Below are 18,229 nucleotides of genomic sequence, written 5' to 3' on the forward strand. Positions count from 1 at the left end.
GTAAATAAAACAGTATAATGAGCTCATCAACATATTATGTTCTCATCACCCAGTTTCAACGATTAGCAACTACGGGTATCGTAGCCCCTGCCTGCAGCACTGTGGAGAAGGGGGCGGCTGGAGTGTTTGAAAGCAAACCGAATCCATCAGGACTCTTCACCCACGGCGACGAGCGCCTCAACCAGCGCGACGCGGGGAACTCGCTCTCGCTCTCGTCTGTTTACAGCCGGTAGTACCTCTGCACCTTCAGTCCCAGCTCGACCACGCACACACCTGTACCACGTGCTTGATAAACGGCCGCAGAGAGAAAGGTGTGACACACACAGGGACCAAAGGTCCGGGCGGAGGGTCTAGAGAATGAGGCCAGACCTGGGGCTGGCTTCCTGCCCTGCGGCGGCAGGTGGGTGAGCTCAGGAACCGCTCTGGCTGAGGAGGGGAGTGGGTGGCTCTTCTGTCCCTCTCAAGCATGACAGTCCCGACAAGCTACAGATTTCAGTGTGCGGCTATTAACTGAACTAAATACGGTTCTCTCAAGGGGAGAAGAAACGATCTTTCACAACATATATGCTAATGAAGCACAGCGACACGGAGCATCTAAAACAAAATGTCCCTATATTTATTCTCCATAGACAGATGATCACATTAATATTTATGAGGGATTCCTCCTTTATTTCTCCCAGAGATGTTGCTCCTGCCCAAAGACAGGGGAGAAAACAGCAGTAACATGAACCAAGTATCTTTTCAACAGCTACAAAGGGCACGCCTCAGCCCTGCTTGTAAGCCCCAGGCCACTGCTCCCTGAGACAGCGGCTCCCGCCTCGTTTCCGGCCCTGCTGGATGCTTAAGCCATGGCGTCCCCGCAACTCCACGTGCTCGGCTGCGGGCATTTCTCTGTCCGAATGGCACCCAGCTCCCTGGCATTTCGACACCCAGCACTTACACTTTTGACTCACTAAGCAAATGCAGGCCCAGGACATCCTGTAAAAGGATACGCCCGCCTCATCAACCGGGATGTGTCCATGCACAGCATGGGGGGTGGGGGGCAGTCCTCAGGGTCGTGCATCCAGCCACCGGTGCCTGTGCCAAGGCTGGGCGGCAAAAGGGCATGGACAGCCCTGGTCCAGTGAGTTTCCAGTCTACCCAGAACAAGGCAGGCCGTGGCAAAGGCCATGGAAGAAAAGAAAGAGGGAGGAAGGGAGGGAGGGAGAGGGAGAGGGAGAGGGAGAGGGAGAGAAGGCCTTACAGGAGTTGTGAGCTGAAGGCTTCTTCCTGTCCAGTAACCGAACCCCATTTTTCCTTCCCCAGTCAAATACGCAGGCCGAGAGAGTGGCTTCCCTTCTCTACCTGCCAAAAGCATGAGCACATATACACATCAAGAAGGACATTTCAGAACTATGCTGAGTGTCTTCCGGGCCCTGGAATGAGAAGCTTTGAAAAAGCAAGGAGAACAGGCAACAGGGAAGACTGGACGTGTGAGGAGGGCTATTCCACCCTCGGCCTCAAAATGCCTTCTGATTCTATTGTAGTTCAAGGCAAATGAAAACAAGAAATGTGAACAGCCACCAAAACATCTGAGGGAGGAAATGAACTGTTGCTGGGCAGGTGAACTTTTCCAACCCGACGGGCCGGCCTTGGGATCCCCCCGGTTCCGTCAAGGGTCCTGGCTGCCAACTATCTGCCACAGAGGGCTTCTGCCACCGTCAAGACGGCCCGACAACATTTTAGGGCATCCTCACTCCCTTCTCGGTCATGATTATAAAACCTTAAAGAGCTCAGTATGCTAGCTCCTACCAACATTTAACTCTGCACAGAAAAGTGACTGAAATGAATGATGGGAACTGTTCCATGGACCAAACAGAGCAACCCAACGAATTACAGGATGAAAGGTCCGTATAGAGGTAACTCCTGCTGTGTGAACGCTCCCTTGCAGACTCAGGACCCTGAACAGATTTGGGGACATTTTTTGAGGGAAGGCTGGTACCTCTCACCATTCCTGGAGCGGAGACAGCTCCAGTCTTGTAGGAAAAAGACAAAAGCGGGACTGAGCCAGACAGCTTTCATACGACTGAGGTTAGTAACTGAGCTTCCGCAGTGCTGGTTATTGGAAGCTGATCTCTTCCTTATTAATATGGTCCCACAACGGAGAGGAAGATTTCTCCATGTTCTAGAATGCAAACAATGGTTTAATCTTTAATTATATTCTCAATTTCAGCTCTTCTGGAGAGTTGCAGCCACCTAGGCCTAGGATTATTTCTTTATTACAGAGCATCTCTGCGGTATTTAATGAATATTGTTACTTAATACTTGCCAACAGGGAAAGGAGGAGTTAGTGAACTTCTCAAGTTTTGCTGACTTTTCCTGAGACCTGGGAAACTTCCAGCTGCCGAGCACTCTGTTTCCTTTCAGGGACATTGGGAACAGGCAGCGTACCTGCTCTGCTCCCAGCCTGAACTCAGGGCAAGTTGGCCTGCGTCCTGCGCGAAACGGTGCCCTGGAGCGCCAAAGTGCACGGCAGTGAACCAGCCTGGTCCCCATGCATGGCTGACTCACCATGAGTTTGCTCAGAGGCAGACTCGACTCCAGTGAAAAGAGATGCCAACTATTCCTGTTCCAGGCTCAATCACCATCTAAGTTGAATTTAATATCAACTTATCAACACATAACAAAATCTGCCCTCAACTAAATATCAAGATCCTCAGGAGGCAAAACAAAGCCCAAATAATCAAGGAAAAAATGGGGTCCCTGCAAGGGACCACTCAAATAACATCCATGGCAAAGTTTTCTAGTGGCGTCGCTACCATAGAAACCTGCGGTTTCCCATCTGAGTGGCTGAGGAAGACCTGTCGTCACAAAGGTCTTGAACACCAGCAAAATGAAGAAGAGACGCTGATGGAACAGCTAGGAAGCTCCGGGAGGTGGCTCGGGCTCTAGGGCGCGCCAGCCGCCACACGTCTGCCTCGCTCAGCTTAACCGTCAGTGGCCACCATGAGCACCAGCCTCATTCATCACCATCTCCGGGGACAGTCAGGTCACCGCTTTGTTCCCCGCAATTCCTGTCGGTTCCACACTAAGCAGAAGACAATGTGGGCCTCTGCCTTCCAGAACAGCAGCAGCTTTGGCCGCACGTCTGGGGAAGAATCCAACCATCTGTGTGAGCGCCGTGTGGGGCATCAAGTCAATCGTCTTGGGGGTGAGTGTGCAAGGTGGGCACAGGAAACGAGACTCCTCCAGGTAAACCCTGGAGCCCAGTGAGTTGCCCTTCTGAAGGCAAGCTGATGCTCAAACCCTGGAATCCCCAGGGTGTGTGTCATTACCCGTTACCTCCAGAATCGGTGGCATTCCTTTCCAGAACACCTGGAAGTCCGGGCACATGGTGGCTGTGCTGTTGTTACTCAAACCGGGGGTAGGCCATCTGAGAACAGGGGTGGGAAGTGAAGGTGCCCTGCAGCCTCGGAGGGGTTAGGCCATGCACAGATGAAACAGATGAGAACTGCTGAGGACAGGCCATGGCGGGCGCCAACCACCACCAAGGAAAACCATTCAGTGATAAAAGGGAAAATAACCACTGACACATATGACATAGATAAACCTTGAAAACATCATGGTAAGCAAAGAAACCAGAGAGAAAATACTGATCTGCGTGACACCATGTGTGTGGAGTTCTAGGAGAGGCCAAACCAGGCGACAGGGACGGAGACTGACAGCAGCTGCCTGGGGTGGTGGAGAAAGTGGTGCCAAGTAAGAGCCGACTCTTCAGGGAGTTCCGCTGTGAAGAGGACGCAGAGGGTGGGAGCCGGAAGGAGAGGTGGGATTACGAGCCGCGCGCGCGTTCTTACAGGAGATGGTGTGGGGTGAGCATGTCTGCATGCCACCAGGAATGATCCAGGAGAAAGAAGAATACTGACGGTGGAGGGGGGGGGGAGAGGGAGGGAGAGAGGGAGCAAGAGAGACTGGCCAATGGAGAAGCGGCTTGGGGGGGGACGGACCTAGGGCGCAAGTCGGGAGCTGCTCTCAGCTGGGGGCATGCACAGCACATCCGGGTGACGAGAGAAGGCGGCCTAGGGAAGGACACATGCCCTCCGTTTAGCCGGCAGGACCTTTTCACGAAAGATAACAGGAGCAAAAGCAACTGCCTGTCTCCACAACTTCCAGGAGAGGAAGGTAATATTTCAAACAAATAACCTTTCTGTAAAACAATTTTTTTTTATTCCCTCAAACATAAATGAGCCCTGTGTGTGCAGAATAAGAACAGGGATGAGCCTTCGCTCTGCTACCCGACGGCCAGCATTTCATCAGGCGACGCCTCTGAACCCCACGAGTCCCGGGACATTCTGCTCGGCCACATTGATTAGACCAGCATCCCACGTTAACACAGGAGGACACTAGACAATGTATCATAAAGTTGAGACAGCTGTCAAAGAGAGCACGAGTAAACGTGGCTCCTTCTGACATGTAAATACAAAGCTATCTCGATCTGAACTTACAAATCAATCACACTAGACAGTTATTTTCCAGACTGATCACAATCCTACCAGGGTCCAAAGCCCACCGATGTTTACCCAGCACCAGGCACAGCTCCTCCCTGAAAAATGACAGTGTCCCTTCTGCAAAAGACAACTTAATGTGAACACTCGGGGCTGACGGGAGCGAGGCTGCTGCGTGAGTGCCCTCTGAAAGCTAACATGTGCTCAAAGATCTTTCATCACGAACAACATCTTTGTCTTCGTACATGCTTCTCCGGAGAGATGACAGATATGAATCGTTAATCCCACAAATCACTAATCCTATGGGAACTCGGGGGAATGAATCTGCACAAGCCGCCTGCATCCCTGCTGTGCCTGTGGCCTCAGCACACATGGGCAGAGCCAGGGGTTTTGTTTACTGTCATCCAACTGCTGCCGTAAGCCAACACAGGAACCCATCGTCACAACATTAACCGAAGCACAGTCTCAGAGGAGAGCGAGTGAGGGGCCTGCCGCTGGTCCTTCACTGGCCTCCTCCAGCTTAGAAATAAAACCTCTCCTTAGAATCCTGTAAGCCTGTGCAGGAAAGCATCTAGCTCTTGGAGTAAAGTAGAGCCTCCACCCTTCATAGCTGGCAGGGGAGATATCTGGAGCCGTTGGGCTGGGCCTCCCGAAGTGGATGCCTCTCAGAACCCTGCCCATGGCCTTCTTGGGCACGGCAGGGGCATGTCACTAGGACCTGGCCCACTTTACTCTGATTCCCTCTGATTCCACTGGGAGCGTCCTGAAAGCCAAAATTATATCTATTCATCTCCAAATCTGCAGCACAGTGTAGAGGACCAACTACTGGAAGGCCCTGGGCACCTGCTGACCAGGTAACTGGGTGGGGTGTCCAGGCTCAGCCCCTCCTCCCTCTGTGCAATGCCTTCTTCACGGAATGGGGTGGGGGCGACACTGTGCGTCTTCTGAGGAAGTCTGCCGTGCGCTCACTCCCCTGGCTTCTCACTCTCTTAGACTCCTTGCTCTGGAAGAAGTCGCCTGCAAGTAATGATGATGCTCAGGCACCCCGTGGGGAGGCCTGTGTGGAGAGGAAGTGAGGGCTCCTGTCAGGAGCCAGCACTAACCTGCCCACCAACTGAGTGCGCCACCTTGGAAGTGACCTCTGGACCCCAGTCCAACCCTCAGATGACCGCAGCCATGGCTGACGTCTGACTGTGATCTTATGACTCTGAGCCAGAACGACCCAGGTGAGCCACTTGAGGATCCTGATGCACAGAAAACATGAGAGATTCTGTTTCCTGTTGCAACACCACTAAATTTGGGGGCGATGTTAATACAACAATAGATAATTAATGTAGCAACCTTGGAGAATTTGGGTGTTGTGTTATAAGGGAGTTCGAGGGATTTTCCTAACGACAACATTATTTTATGGTAATGCCATGCTTATAATAAAAATTTGTAATTAGTATTCTACAGAATACAACCATAACATGGCTGATTAACATGCAAATTTAAATATTCCATAGATCAAATTACACAAATTACACCACCTTAAAATCTAACAATTACATTCAGTAAATGTTGGGATATAATACAGGACAATATGATAATACAATCTTTTTTGGATGTTGTCTTTTGTTTTGAAAAATTGTATATTACGTATGTATAGAAAAAAGCGTAGAAAGAACAACATCCATCAAAATCTTAACAATAACTTTCTCAGGGTGACAGTATTAATTTTTCTCTTTTGTTTTCTTTTCCAAAATCTACAATATGTATATATTATTAGTGTCCTATTTTTTTAATTAAATTTTTTTACAATCCAATTAAGCCAGCAGCTATGTCTTATTGGTGTTTCTATTCCTGACATCTAAGACAGTAAGTGGCCCATAGTAGGTGCTCAATAAAAGTGGACTGAATGACCTTTAAATATAGATCCTGCCGACTGACCAGTAGTTCTATAAAGGGATTCCAGGATAACCTAAGCCCCAAAAGCTCAATGATGTGAAAAGGCAACAGTCAATTTTCACAGGAAATAGGCTACTAAGTATAGGAAATCATTTCAACGTTGTATTCTTAGGACGTGTTAACCACTCTTCTCTTTGAAACGAAGTATTCTGAGTGATTTATTATAAATTTATAATGACAGTTGTGAGCACCTCTTTTTTTTTTCTTTTTGGCATGAGAACAGAGTCTGTTGATTGCCTCGGTGCTTAAAATAGTTTCTAAGTGTCCTCATAATAGCATGTCACCTGTAAACAGGTTTCAAGCCAATGCAAATTAACAAATGGTGAACAGATGGACTAAGAACTGACTTTTGTCAAGAGAGAGTTAGCAGCAAACACTTTTTGGCTCTGGTCTTATGGGACCGTTAGAAAGTCTTTCACTTCTCGCCAAACATCTTGCCCCAGTAGACAATCCACACAGGGAAAATGACAAGTTACAAGGCCCACTGGACTCCTGAGAACTGCAAGTTGAGTTCTGCAGAATCGCCACACCAACACACGAGAAACAGAGTAACGTTCCCGAAGAAGCTTTCTGCCAAATCGTGAAGACTCGGTCTTGCATCATTCAAAGAAACTACCTCTGCAGTCTCTGAGAGCCACAGACCCAGTACACGCGGCAGACAAGAGATAACTTGGAGGCTGGTTGGTTATCTTCATTCTACCCCGGAAGCAAACGTTAATTGTGAAGAAAAGCTGAAAATCATGTGAACGGTGGTCTAAGAGTGTCCACCAGTAGGAGACAAGATCCCCAGTCATCCTCTGTAACCTCCCCAGCTCCTCACTGGCCTTCCTCCTCCTCCTTCTCCAAGTTTCTTCCTAAGGTCATCTCCTTAGAGACGTCTTCTTAAGCCACTCGATTTAAACAGTTCCCCCATTCCCACCCCTTCCCACCCAGCATGGTCCCCTTCCTAAGCATTAATCATAACCAGAAGTTATTGCTTCATTGTATTGATTTGTTTAGAGGTGTTTTGGGGGGTCTTTTCCCCCCAGTAAACAAAAAGCTTCAGGAAGATGGGACCATGTCTGTCTGGCTCATGGGTCTATCCGCAGAGCCTAGGACAGTGCCTGGCAGACAACAGGTACAATAAATATTTGCTAATCAAACAGAACATCAATGAAGATTAATAACTGAGTGCCATCTGCAAACACTCCTTTGGACTGGAAATTTTAAAATGTAGTTTGTAACTGAGATGTAAAGGAAATGGGTCTAAAAAGAGGGCAGGGTGGGCTAGGGAACATGTGTAACGCCCAAGTCAAGCCTTTTGGGAGCACTGCCCTCTCGGGGGAGGGTGCACGCTGAGAGAAAGGCCATGAGCAAGGACTGCTGTATTCACATCTCTGATTCCACACCACTGAGCAAGCCTTGGTCCTCATCTACTACGGCTTCTTGTACAAAATAACCCAACAGGCAGATGCATCGATTGCAACATTTCAGAAGGAAGACTACGCAGCAACAAAAAAGAACAAACCTGGATCAATCTAACAGATGATGTTGAATGAAAAAAAAAAAGCTGATACAAAAGATTACATATTGTGTGACTCAATTCATATGGAGTTCAAGAGCAGGTAAAAGTAATCGTTCCAAGAAGCAGAACAGTGTTAAACTTGGGGAGGGAGGCGGCACAAGTACAGACTGGGAACACGAGGAGGAATCCTATGGGATTTGGGAAATGGTGGCCCTGTGGCTCGATCTGGGTAGAGCTCCATGGAGGAGTACACGTGTGAAGAAAAATTATCAGGCTACACACTTTATGAACCTTACTGGTATCTCTCCTGTCGGGAAAAAGAAGAGCTACTATTTTTAAAAAGCGGGCCAGCACTGATGCTAAGGCCGGCCTATCATATTCTCAGGGTAGCCTGCCGCTTATTATGATGTGCTCCTCAGCTGCCCAATCTGTAAATTAAGGGCAACTGTACTTACCCTCTGCCTGCTATGTGAATGTGACAAGGAAACAAAGAATAAGTAATGAGGTATTTTTAAGTCCTCAGTGGAAAAGTTGCACACGAAATACGTACACCATGAACTGCATTATAACTGCTTCATTTAAAATCTATGCAAAATATGTTACCCACATGCCTGGTGTCTAACCTTAACAGACACCATTTTTAAAGAAAGAAACAATTTGGCAAAAGTAACTTTCCATTTGCCAAGAACAAGCACAAAGTAGAGTTCACCAGGACAAAAGGACTTGTTCAAAGCCTTTACTCACTGAGGTGGTAACACAAGGGTGGTGGGCTGGGCCTTTGGTCTCCGTTTAGCAGACACTCCCATCTGGTTAGCAGAGCGTTTCAACGACTGTTGATTCAAAAGGCCAGATGCAAGACCCGCGTGGTACTGCAACTGCAGGGAGAAACAAAACCAAGGAAGGGAAGTAACGTCTGGGAAAAGCAGAGCAAGCAGTAGTCAACTATCAATACTTGATACGTCTTACCCCTTTGGAACATTTTAAATAATTTCAAATATTGCTACTAATGTTGTGCTTCAAGGAATGTATTCATAAAGAGATAAACAAACAGGAAAAGAAACATGAATACGGTTGTTCAGCACAGCATTACATAATGATAAAGAGCTAGACACAATGTAAATGCCCAACAATAACTGGGAAATTGTTTAAAATATTGAAAGATTTTTACATCATTTTGTTGAAATGAAGAAAAAAAACAAACAGGTTCCATCATAAACACGGAGACACTTAAAAAGATGTTCTCTAAAATGCTGACAATGTATTTCTAAGCAATAGAATTTGAGTAATTTTTACTTTCTTCTTTATTTTTCACCAATGCTCACATACATTTTATGTAAATGGTTTTAAAGCCTATGTCATTTTTTATAAAAAGATCCAGGGGCTTTTGGTTTTCTGCTCAGAGGAGGCCAAGGTGCAACTTTCTTGGGTCATCCCAAATCCGGGTTCATCCGACACCGGCCGCCTCCACCATGCCACAGAAGTTCGACCCCAAGGAGATCCAAGTCATATACCTGAGGTGCACCGGTGGGGAAGTCGGTGCCACAGTCGGTGCCACGTCTGCCCTGGCCCCCAAGCTCGGCCCCCTGGGTCTGCCTCCAAAAAAGGTTGGTGATGACATCGCCAAAGCACCAGTGATTGGAAGGGTCTGAGGATGACGGTGAAACTGGCCATTCGGAACAGACAGGCCCCAACTGGGGTGGTAACTTCTGCCTCTGCCCTGATCATCAAAGCCCTCAGAAAACCACCAAGAGACAGAAAGAAGCAAAAAAATTTAAGCACAGGGGAAATCTCACTTTAGATGAGATTGTCAACACTGCCTGACAGATGTGATTCCAATCTTTAGCTCGAGAACTCTCTGGAACCATTAAAGAGATCTTTTGGGAACTGCCCCATCTGTGGGCTGCAATGCTGATGGCCGCCACCCTCATGACATCATAGATGACATCAAGTGGTGCGGTGGGATGCCCAGCGTTAAGCACTAAAGGAAAGTATTTCAATTGAAGATCATTTGACAACCAAAAAAAAAAAAAAGATCCAGAGTGTTTCCTTAAATTAAATTAGTTCTGGGCAGTCTTGCTACTCTCACGCTGCTACAGTGAACCAAGGGCCTAGCAAGGTTTCTCATAAACACCAGCAAACAGACCACAGCTTCAGAAGCACTGGAGCAGCTTCAGAAACCTGTTTTCAATGGTTAAGATGCAAGTGTCCACATAAGAATAAGGGTGAATGTATTTTACAACAATGGATGCAAATGGATCCAGGCTTACTGAAGGAAGGGGATGGAGAAGGTAATGTCACTCCCAGTGCATGCGCTGGAATGCAGTGGGGAGGGCGCAGCACGCTTTCATGGGCTCAGGGCCAGCCTGCTTGGCTCTGTCCTGGACGAACCGCTGAGCTCCGAGGTTACTTAGGACTCATCAGCTTACTTCTCTAGACCGCAATTTCTCATTGGAAAAGAGAAATAATACTGCCTAATTCGAAACCAAACAGGACTTTTTTAAAATTCCACTTTATCGAGTTATAATTTACATGAAATAAAATGCACACATTTGAAGTGTACAGTCTGATGAGTTTTGATAATGTCCATATACCTGTAAAACTGTATCAAGATACAGAAATTTTCCATCACTGCAAAAGTTCCCTTGTGTCCCAACGCAGACAATTCCCCCCACCCCCAACTCCTACCACCAGGATCTTTTGCCTTAAAATACAATTAATTCTCACTCGCTGCAGAATGAAGCTTACATTCAATTTGCCATGTGACAGTGATTCCTACTTCCCTGTTTAATCCCATACTTTTGTATTTTAGATCATAAGCGTTGTCATGAATCTCTCTATAATAAAATTATCCTTGATAGGGATTCCAATTTTGAGCAGATGTAAATAAAACATTCAAATGTGAAAATGCCAAGATAAGAATTTGGATGGAGACCATTTATAACATCCAGTATGTTTCTCCCTCCCTTCTCAAATTAAGCAAGGTCTTTCAAACATTTATTTAGAATTAACTGAACATACAAAAGTAATTCATTCTGAGGCTCTGAATCAATTTTCTTTTCAAATGCTCTTCGAAGGATAGATTTCCTCTGCAGAGTCAGCTGCACTACAGCTCATGGTAATGAAACTGGTGACCACCATTTAAAAGGGGCTGGGCCCTGGATGCAATGGGTAATAACGTCCTGAAAAATAAATGGCCTCCCTTAAAGCCACTGGGCTGCACACAAACAGAGAGTGAAAGAAAACCAAACCAAATGAAATGATCTGCTTCTTGAAAGTGGCTATAAAAATGAAGATATCCAGTGACCCAGTGAGACTGAAATGTCTGTTTGGAGCCTCCGTATTGCTCTGTAACAGCTTCTTGACTTACGTGGTCGATTTGCTGTGGGAACCTTATGGCTGCACGACACAAGACAAAGATGTATCACATTCAAAATAAAAATGGAGCTCCTCTCAGGGTAGAAAGGGGGGCATAATTTGGCTTTAACAATTCATCTTAGACCAATGAATTTTGCTCAAATTTGTTTTTCTCCTACAGATTTCTTAAATGGGAAATCGATGGAAGCAAGGGACAGTACAAGTTTGAAAGACAATGTTTCAAAATGTCAGCTACTTGGGTTTCGATCTTCCCCACCAGAATTTGCAATGAGAGCAATATGCATGGGGCTTTATGGAATTAAAGGGAAAGACAGCTTGGCAGGGGTCCCCTCCTGGCTCAAGGAATCGGCTCTCCATTTGGCTCTCCTCTTCTTTGTATCTTATTAGGGTCCGTGCAAGCTCAGCCATTCTAGCCCTGCTGACTCTCGGAGTGGAAGCGTCCTGCTAACTATGCAGAGTGGCAGGGTGATTTTGCCCACCTGGCATCATTTCGATCATTTTTGTTCAAACAAACAAGCAAAAGAAAAACAAAACAGCAAAAACGCATGCTAGCTAGCTAGCTGCTGCCTGTCTTTTAAAGGGCTCCTTTAAAGCCTCTATCATCTTGGACAGTCTCGACATAACACTGCACCCTTAAGAGTGCATGGAGGTGGAAGGACCCCCTCTTCCCAAAACACAAAACCTGCCCTTGAAAGCTGACTCATAGTGATTAAGTGACATTTGTTAATCATATATACTTATCCCAGTTTCCAGGAACGCTACTCCGACTGTCAGGATCTATAAGGGGCCCATTAAATATTTACCGAACCATCTTTATAATGGGAGAAAAGGTCAAAGTTAATAAAACTGACAGGCAGCTCCTGTCCAACTGGATTTATACATTATTTAAGCACCAAACACTCCATTCCATGAAAGAGTTTAGATCTTGGAAAACGGTCACTCAGCCAATGGTTCTACAGTAGCAGAAAGGTGACCAGAGCTAACCCACAAATTAACATGAAGAACACAGCACTCCCAAAAATACTGCCATAAGTTTTCAACTGCAGGTTCCATAATATTTTCTATAAAAATGTATTTCAATAAACATGTTTCGCTCCAAATGTCTGTGGCATGGAACAGCTCTATTTAAAAAACAACTTATCGAAGTTCTAATGTGATTTTCTATCCAAAATCAGTTCCCCACTAACCAGCAAGAATAGAACGAAAGAGGGAGAGAACTGTAACAGCCTATTCTTCTGACTCCCACGGCTTACCGCGGCGGGGACAGGGAGTGTTTATGTGGCGGGTCGTGTGCGGGGGTCTTTGGTAAGTGTTAAGTTACCACTCTGTAGTAATGGCGATTTCAGTGTTCTCTGGCTTTTGAGGACATTTCTCTCAGTTCCAATTTTGCTATCTATTAACGTCCACCTTCTATTTCCTTCGACTGAACTAGGATTTCTCAAGCTAAAGCCCTTTCTAATCAATTATGTCTACCTGTTACCTCTCTACATGGGAAAATCTCAACAACTCATAATGATCTGAGGAAAACAGCATTTAGAATTAGAAAGGCCTTGATGTACTGACTATTTTTAAAGTAATGCTGTTTCAGTAACATTAAAACATGCAAAAGTGCCAGGAGCAGCCAAGTGGGGGTCCTGGTACACTCTGATGGTCAGACTAAGGGCCTCTGAAAGGAGAAACGACGCTTTGGAAACGTGCTACTGGGCTATGTCATCTCACACGTCTCTACAGAGCATGCGTCCTGTTCTCTCCAGGGGCCCACGTGGCTCCAAAGCTGGTTTCCTCTGGATTGCCAAAGGAGTTAGCATGGGTGTTTGGTTTCACCACGAAGTGCTGACTTAATGTCCCTACAACTTCATGCGAAAAGTTAACAAACCTTTCCCCTGGGTGGCCTGGGTCTTCACAAATCTGTTCTTTAAAGAAGTCCAAACTATTCAGGCCCAAATTTGACTGGCTTTAATATGCTTCACATTACAATAACATACACTGGAAGGAAATGATCTGAAAGGAAATTACGAAAAATAGGATTCAAATGAGATGTTTCTGACTTAAATCTTGGGCTCAGAAAATCAGGTGGGCCACGATTCGCCCCACCCTTCAAACCTTCCACACATTGTTCTAAATGCTCCTTCCTACCTGGCTCTAGAATAAAGGATATGGTTTGCCATGGACAGGAGTTTGAGAAGAACGCAGAAGGAATTTCATCATACTGATCACATTCAATGTACTAGTTGAGCCAGTGGCGTTCAATCAGGCCCAGCTCGTGAAAGCTGCAGTGCATGCTGGGCCCTCCCTGGGTTTCACGGTGAAGCAGCCATTCCTATGCTATCCTACCTGAGCCATATGGCCGGAACCCCACACCAAGACAACCTGACATTCAACACTCTCAAAACTTATAAGCCAGGTCAATCGAGGTTTGATTCCTCCCACTATGAAAATCATTATTTCCTTCTCAAGGATTCATCAAAAGCTTCTTGGGGTGGGTTGGGGGGGGGTGGAGTGGGGTGGGCCCCTTACCCTTAAGGCATGGCTCACGTTAAAAAACAAACAAACAAACAAAAAACCAGGGCCAGCCTAGTTGCGCGTTGGTTAGGAGTTGGCTTGGGACGCCAGCTCTAAGCAGCAGGGCCCCGGTTTGGATCCCACATGAGGGCCAGTGACACTCCGCCCTCTACAGCTAAGATGGTGAACAACAGCTCAATCTAGAGCTGGGATGCCGTGAGTCGCCGTCAACGGCGTAGGCAGCAGTGGGGCTGGCCGGCAGCGGGCATGAGCTTTCATGAGCTGCCCAATGGCCGGCGAGCAACTGCCTCACCCGGGAAGAGCGCAATGATAATACTAACATGGGCCAGTGAAGTGACGTCCTCCACAACTAGACTGAAGAACAAAATGACACCAACTTGTCTGCTCCCCTTCCCTGATTCCCCAGAGCTGTTCCCCTCCCCTAACTCCCCAATAAAATCTTGGGAAAAAAACACTTTAAGTATAATTACATATAAGTTTGTAAGGAACACTAGCAAGACACACTGAGACTTCTAGCATGTAAGCCCTTTGGATGAAGAACGGGGCAGAACTAAGTTGTAAGAAACCCTGGCCAGCTTAGGCTGAAGGGCTCACAGGAGGGGAAGAGCTCAAGGAGCAGGGGGCCGACATCTCCTCCTAGTCCCTCCGGCCAGTCTCCTTCTCCAAGCACAGAGCTCCTGTCTGGGGGGGATTTGGCATCCGGGGAAGGCAGTCCTGTGTTGTTTCTGGTGCAGGAAGGAGTGAGGCTGGCCACCTAGGGAGACAGATCTGGAAGGCACAGACCTTGCTATTGATCCCTCTGTCTTCTCTACAATGTCCAGGGCAGCCTGCATGCGTCGCTAATGAATCTGTCAACTGATCTGCGGAATGGCAGGTGGGTGAAACTGCCATGACCAGGTCTGCCCTGTCACTGCAGCCATCCTAGGGGACATGGTGGCTCCAGCAGACAGTCCTCTCCAGAAAAGCAAACACACTGCTCTGCAGGTGCTCACTGTCCTGTCACAGCCATGAAGGAATCCTCTCCTCTTATTCTAACCACCCCATAAAGCGTGGAGGTCTGCACCCCTCTGCAGGCTTGAGTTCAGGAAAAGGCATCCACAGGGACCACCCGCGATTACATCAAATCACATAACTTCATGTCAGAGGAGGTCTTCGAGAGGCCACCCCCCCACCACCATTCTACACCAGAGGAGATGCCGACCTTCAAAGAGGCAACTGGCCCAAGGTCACACATGGTTAGGGGGCACAGGCCACTCAGGGCTCATCTTACGTATCCTTTTCCTGTGGGAACCGTGTGCTGCATCTCTCTAACCAGAGGAGCCAGCATTCGCCATCTCTGCTTCAGCAATGACACAACGGGTCTTCTTGGATGGAGCCGGCCCATGCTCCGGGAGCAGTGATGCTCGCAGCGCCACTGCCGTTTGCTGGCTCGTTGGCTCCCTTCACTCTGAACTCGTCAAGCACAGAGATGTCACGTTTTCCCTCCCAGACTCCAGTCATGGCTAAAGTGGGGACCTGGGGGAAGTTCTAAGTCTTATCATTTTCAGTCTTTAATATCATTCAGGGTTAAAAAAGAAATCGAGACACCCTCAAAGTCTCAATATTGTCGGAAGATCTAAATTCCAGACTCAGCGGTAACAGGTGCCCTTCCCAGCAGCTTTCCTATTGCTCTATGATGGGACAATGACGCCACTGCCTAATGGGGCCTCCTAAATTCTCTATTGTCTGGAGAACCCACATGTACAACCTGCTTTTACTTAGAGATTCTGGTTGAGAATTTGCGTAATCCATCATGATAGTGACGAGAAAGGACATTACCCACGTAGCGTCACCCCCTCAGATCACCGACCAAAACATCCAGAGCTGTTGAATCAAGTGCTTTGCAAACCCTTCCCAGGTGCAACAGAACATGCCAAAGCTCACAGCCCAACCTGAGGACATGTGACAGCTGGATCCGGCCGCACCCCAGGGGCCGGGATATGTGTATGTGGCATTGTGGGGGTGAGGGGCTAATCTGAGATTCTCACAGTCAGATTTCCCCTAAACCATTAAACTTTCAACTAGAACCAAGGTTTGTGCAAAACCAGAACCCTTCATCACCACTCTGAGCTGCAAGGACCTTTGCCCCTCATTATTGAAATATGTTTTGTTTCCAGCTAATGAGAAAGAACCCAGTATTATGACAAAGCGCTGGTTCTTCTTTTGAACATGGCTCCAAGGAGAGAAACGAGGAGCCTGCCTGGTGTTATGTGTGCCAAAGAAAACAGCCACAGAAAAATGCCACAAATCTAATTGTTGTGTTGGGGTTTTATCTAAATATTAGATAATGGTATTAGCTTTTCCTCCTTTTATCTCCTAACGCTTCTTTCAAATAGCCAATATTAAACAGAAAGAAAGAAAAGAAAAACAACCTTAGATGTGAGCTTCTATGGGTAAATGATCTTTTTACTTGGTCAAAACAGCATCAATAAACCATAAGAAGGAAGCCTCCAATTTATTTGCCTATTTGCTCTCTACTGGGGAGCTGGGTTTCAGGCCTTTCAATTACTCTGAAAGCAGGACCGGAATCAGCCATGCGGCAGGCTTGCCTGTAGCATCATTTACATGTCAATGCCATTTCGGTCTCTTTTGCCTACACAGAAATCCTCCAATGTGCAAACTTCACAAACTGTCAAAGAAGGAAACAGAGAGGACGGGCCACAGTCTTCTCCTTTCTGAAAGATCAGTAACGGGTGGGGTCTTTTAGAGCCGTTCCCAGGACAGCCCAGACTCACACCTTTATTAATAGGCCTTCCTCACCCGGCTCCTGCTCACACCACAGCTGTACCGTGTCACCACACTTCAGAGATGCCAATCAGCTGGAAGAGATGTCACTCATATCTCCGAACAGATTCACGAACACAGCAAACTGTGACTGTGGCTAAAAATGGAGGCAATAACCTTCACAAGGACTGTTTGTAAAAGGAGAGAGAAAGAGGAGAGAAGCCAACATGAGAGGAAAGTCAGAAAGGAGGACCCAAGAACGGGTGTCTACGTGTCTCCCAGGACTACCTCGCATCTGTACCAGGCTCTCAACCTATCTGCCCCATGTGGCCCTAGTCACAAGGAAAGACCACGTGGGAGGGTCACCTGGCCGCTTAAAAAGGTGCAACAGGAAATGTAAATAAGATCACAGCAAAATCTGACCATGCACCAATGAGCACATCCTACCAGTTTACAAAGGGATGGTGACAAATGACTGAGAGCATGCCCTCTGAAGAGGGACATCGTGGGGCAGTTTTGCTCACCTGTGCTATTAGAGGAAGAAGTCCACGTCCATTGTGTTCTTGGCTCCAACTAAGCTTCAGAATAATTAACCATTTATACACTACACTCTAGACCCAACAAAAACAATGTGGACTTGACCTTTCCCTGTACCAACCGGACAGAAGTAACAGGGAAGAATGACACATCCTAGTATTATTATTATTTTTAAGATTTTTATTGAGGAATTGGGGGATGGGAACAGCGCTGGGGAATTGGGGGAAGGGGAACAGACAAGTTGCTGTCCTTTTGTTCTTCAGTCTAGTTGTGGAGGACATTGCTTCACTGGCCCAAGTTGGCACCATCACTGCGCTCTTCCCGGGCGAGGCACATCAGTCACCGGCTTCTGGACGGCCGCTCACAGTGGCTCTTCACAGCTCACGCTGGCTGCTATCTACACACAGGTGCCCATGGCAACCCACTGCAGCAGGGGCTGCAACCTACGTGGTCACCGGTGACTCACAGCAGCCCAGCTCCAGGTTGAGCTGTTGTTCAGCATCTTAGCTGTAGAGGGCAGTGTCACTGGCCCTCATATGTGGGATCCGAACCGGGGCCCTCTGGCGTCCCAAGCCAGCTCTTAACCACCGCACCACTCGGCCGGCCCTAGAATTATCTTTATACTTCCACCAGAAAGGCTGAATGCTAGTTTTTAAATGCATACTTAAGGCCTGGATCAACAGTCCAAAAAATGAGGCTAGAATTATGTCTAAGGCCCCTTCTAACATTGAAATTCTATAATGTTATAAATATTTCTCTATGAGAATGCAGTCTGAAAATGACTTCCTAGTAAAAAAAAATCAACATTGGTAAAATTGAAATATACTTAGGAAATGCAAACATCTTACTAGTCACCAAAGCCTCTAATTAGGCAGTTAGTGAGGGGCTGGGGAGAGAAAGAGGTCTCTGATGCCTGGAGCCTGCTATCCGCTGAAACCTAGTGCAACGCTGAGGCCTAACACGTACCAAATGTTTATTGACAAACAACATCTAATTTATTTGTTATTCTGCTCAAACATGCACAGGGGAGGCAGGGGAAAGAACTGAATATTCCCACGCAATATATATGCAACGTGTGTGTGTGTGTGTGTGTGTG

At 47.0% G+C, this 18,229-nt stretch overlaps 1 protein-coding gene across 1 annotated transcript in view; it reads right to left on the bottom strand.

The window, feature by feature from the left end:
- The window catches only part of MED27 (mediator complex subunit 27), a 200,307-nt gene that overhangs the window by 118,042 nt on the left and 64,036 nt on the right, over positions 1-18,229 (bottom strand). Inside the window, exon 3 of the mRNA XM_019638919.1 lies at positions 8,680-8,810. Coding sequence (XP_019494464.1) covers positions 8,680-8,810 — 131 coding nt within the window. The remainder of the gene's footprint in view (positions 1-8,679; positions 8,811-18,229) is intronic.

The sequence above is a fragment of the Hipposideros armiger genome, unplaced genomic scaffold (assembly GCF_001890085.2).
Source record: "Hipposideros armiger isolate ML-2016 unplaced genomic scaffold, ASM189008v1 scaffold_3, whole genome shotgun sequence".
Taxonomy (NCBI): Eukaryota; Metazoa; Chordata; class Mammalia; order Chiroptera; family Hipposideridae; genus Hipposideros; species Hipposideros armiger.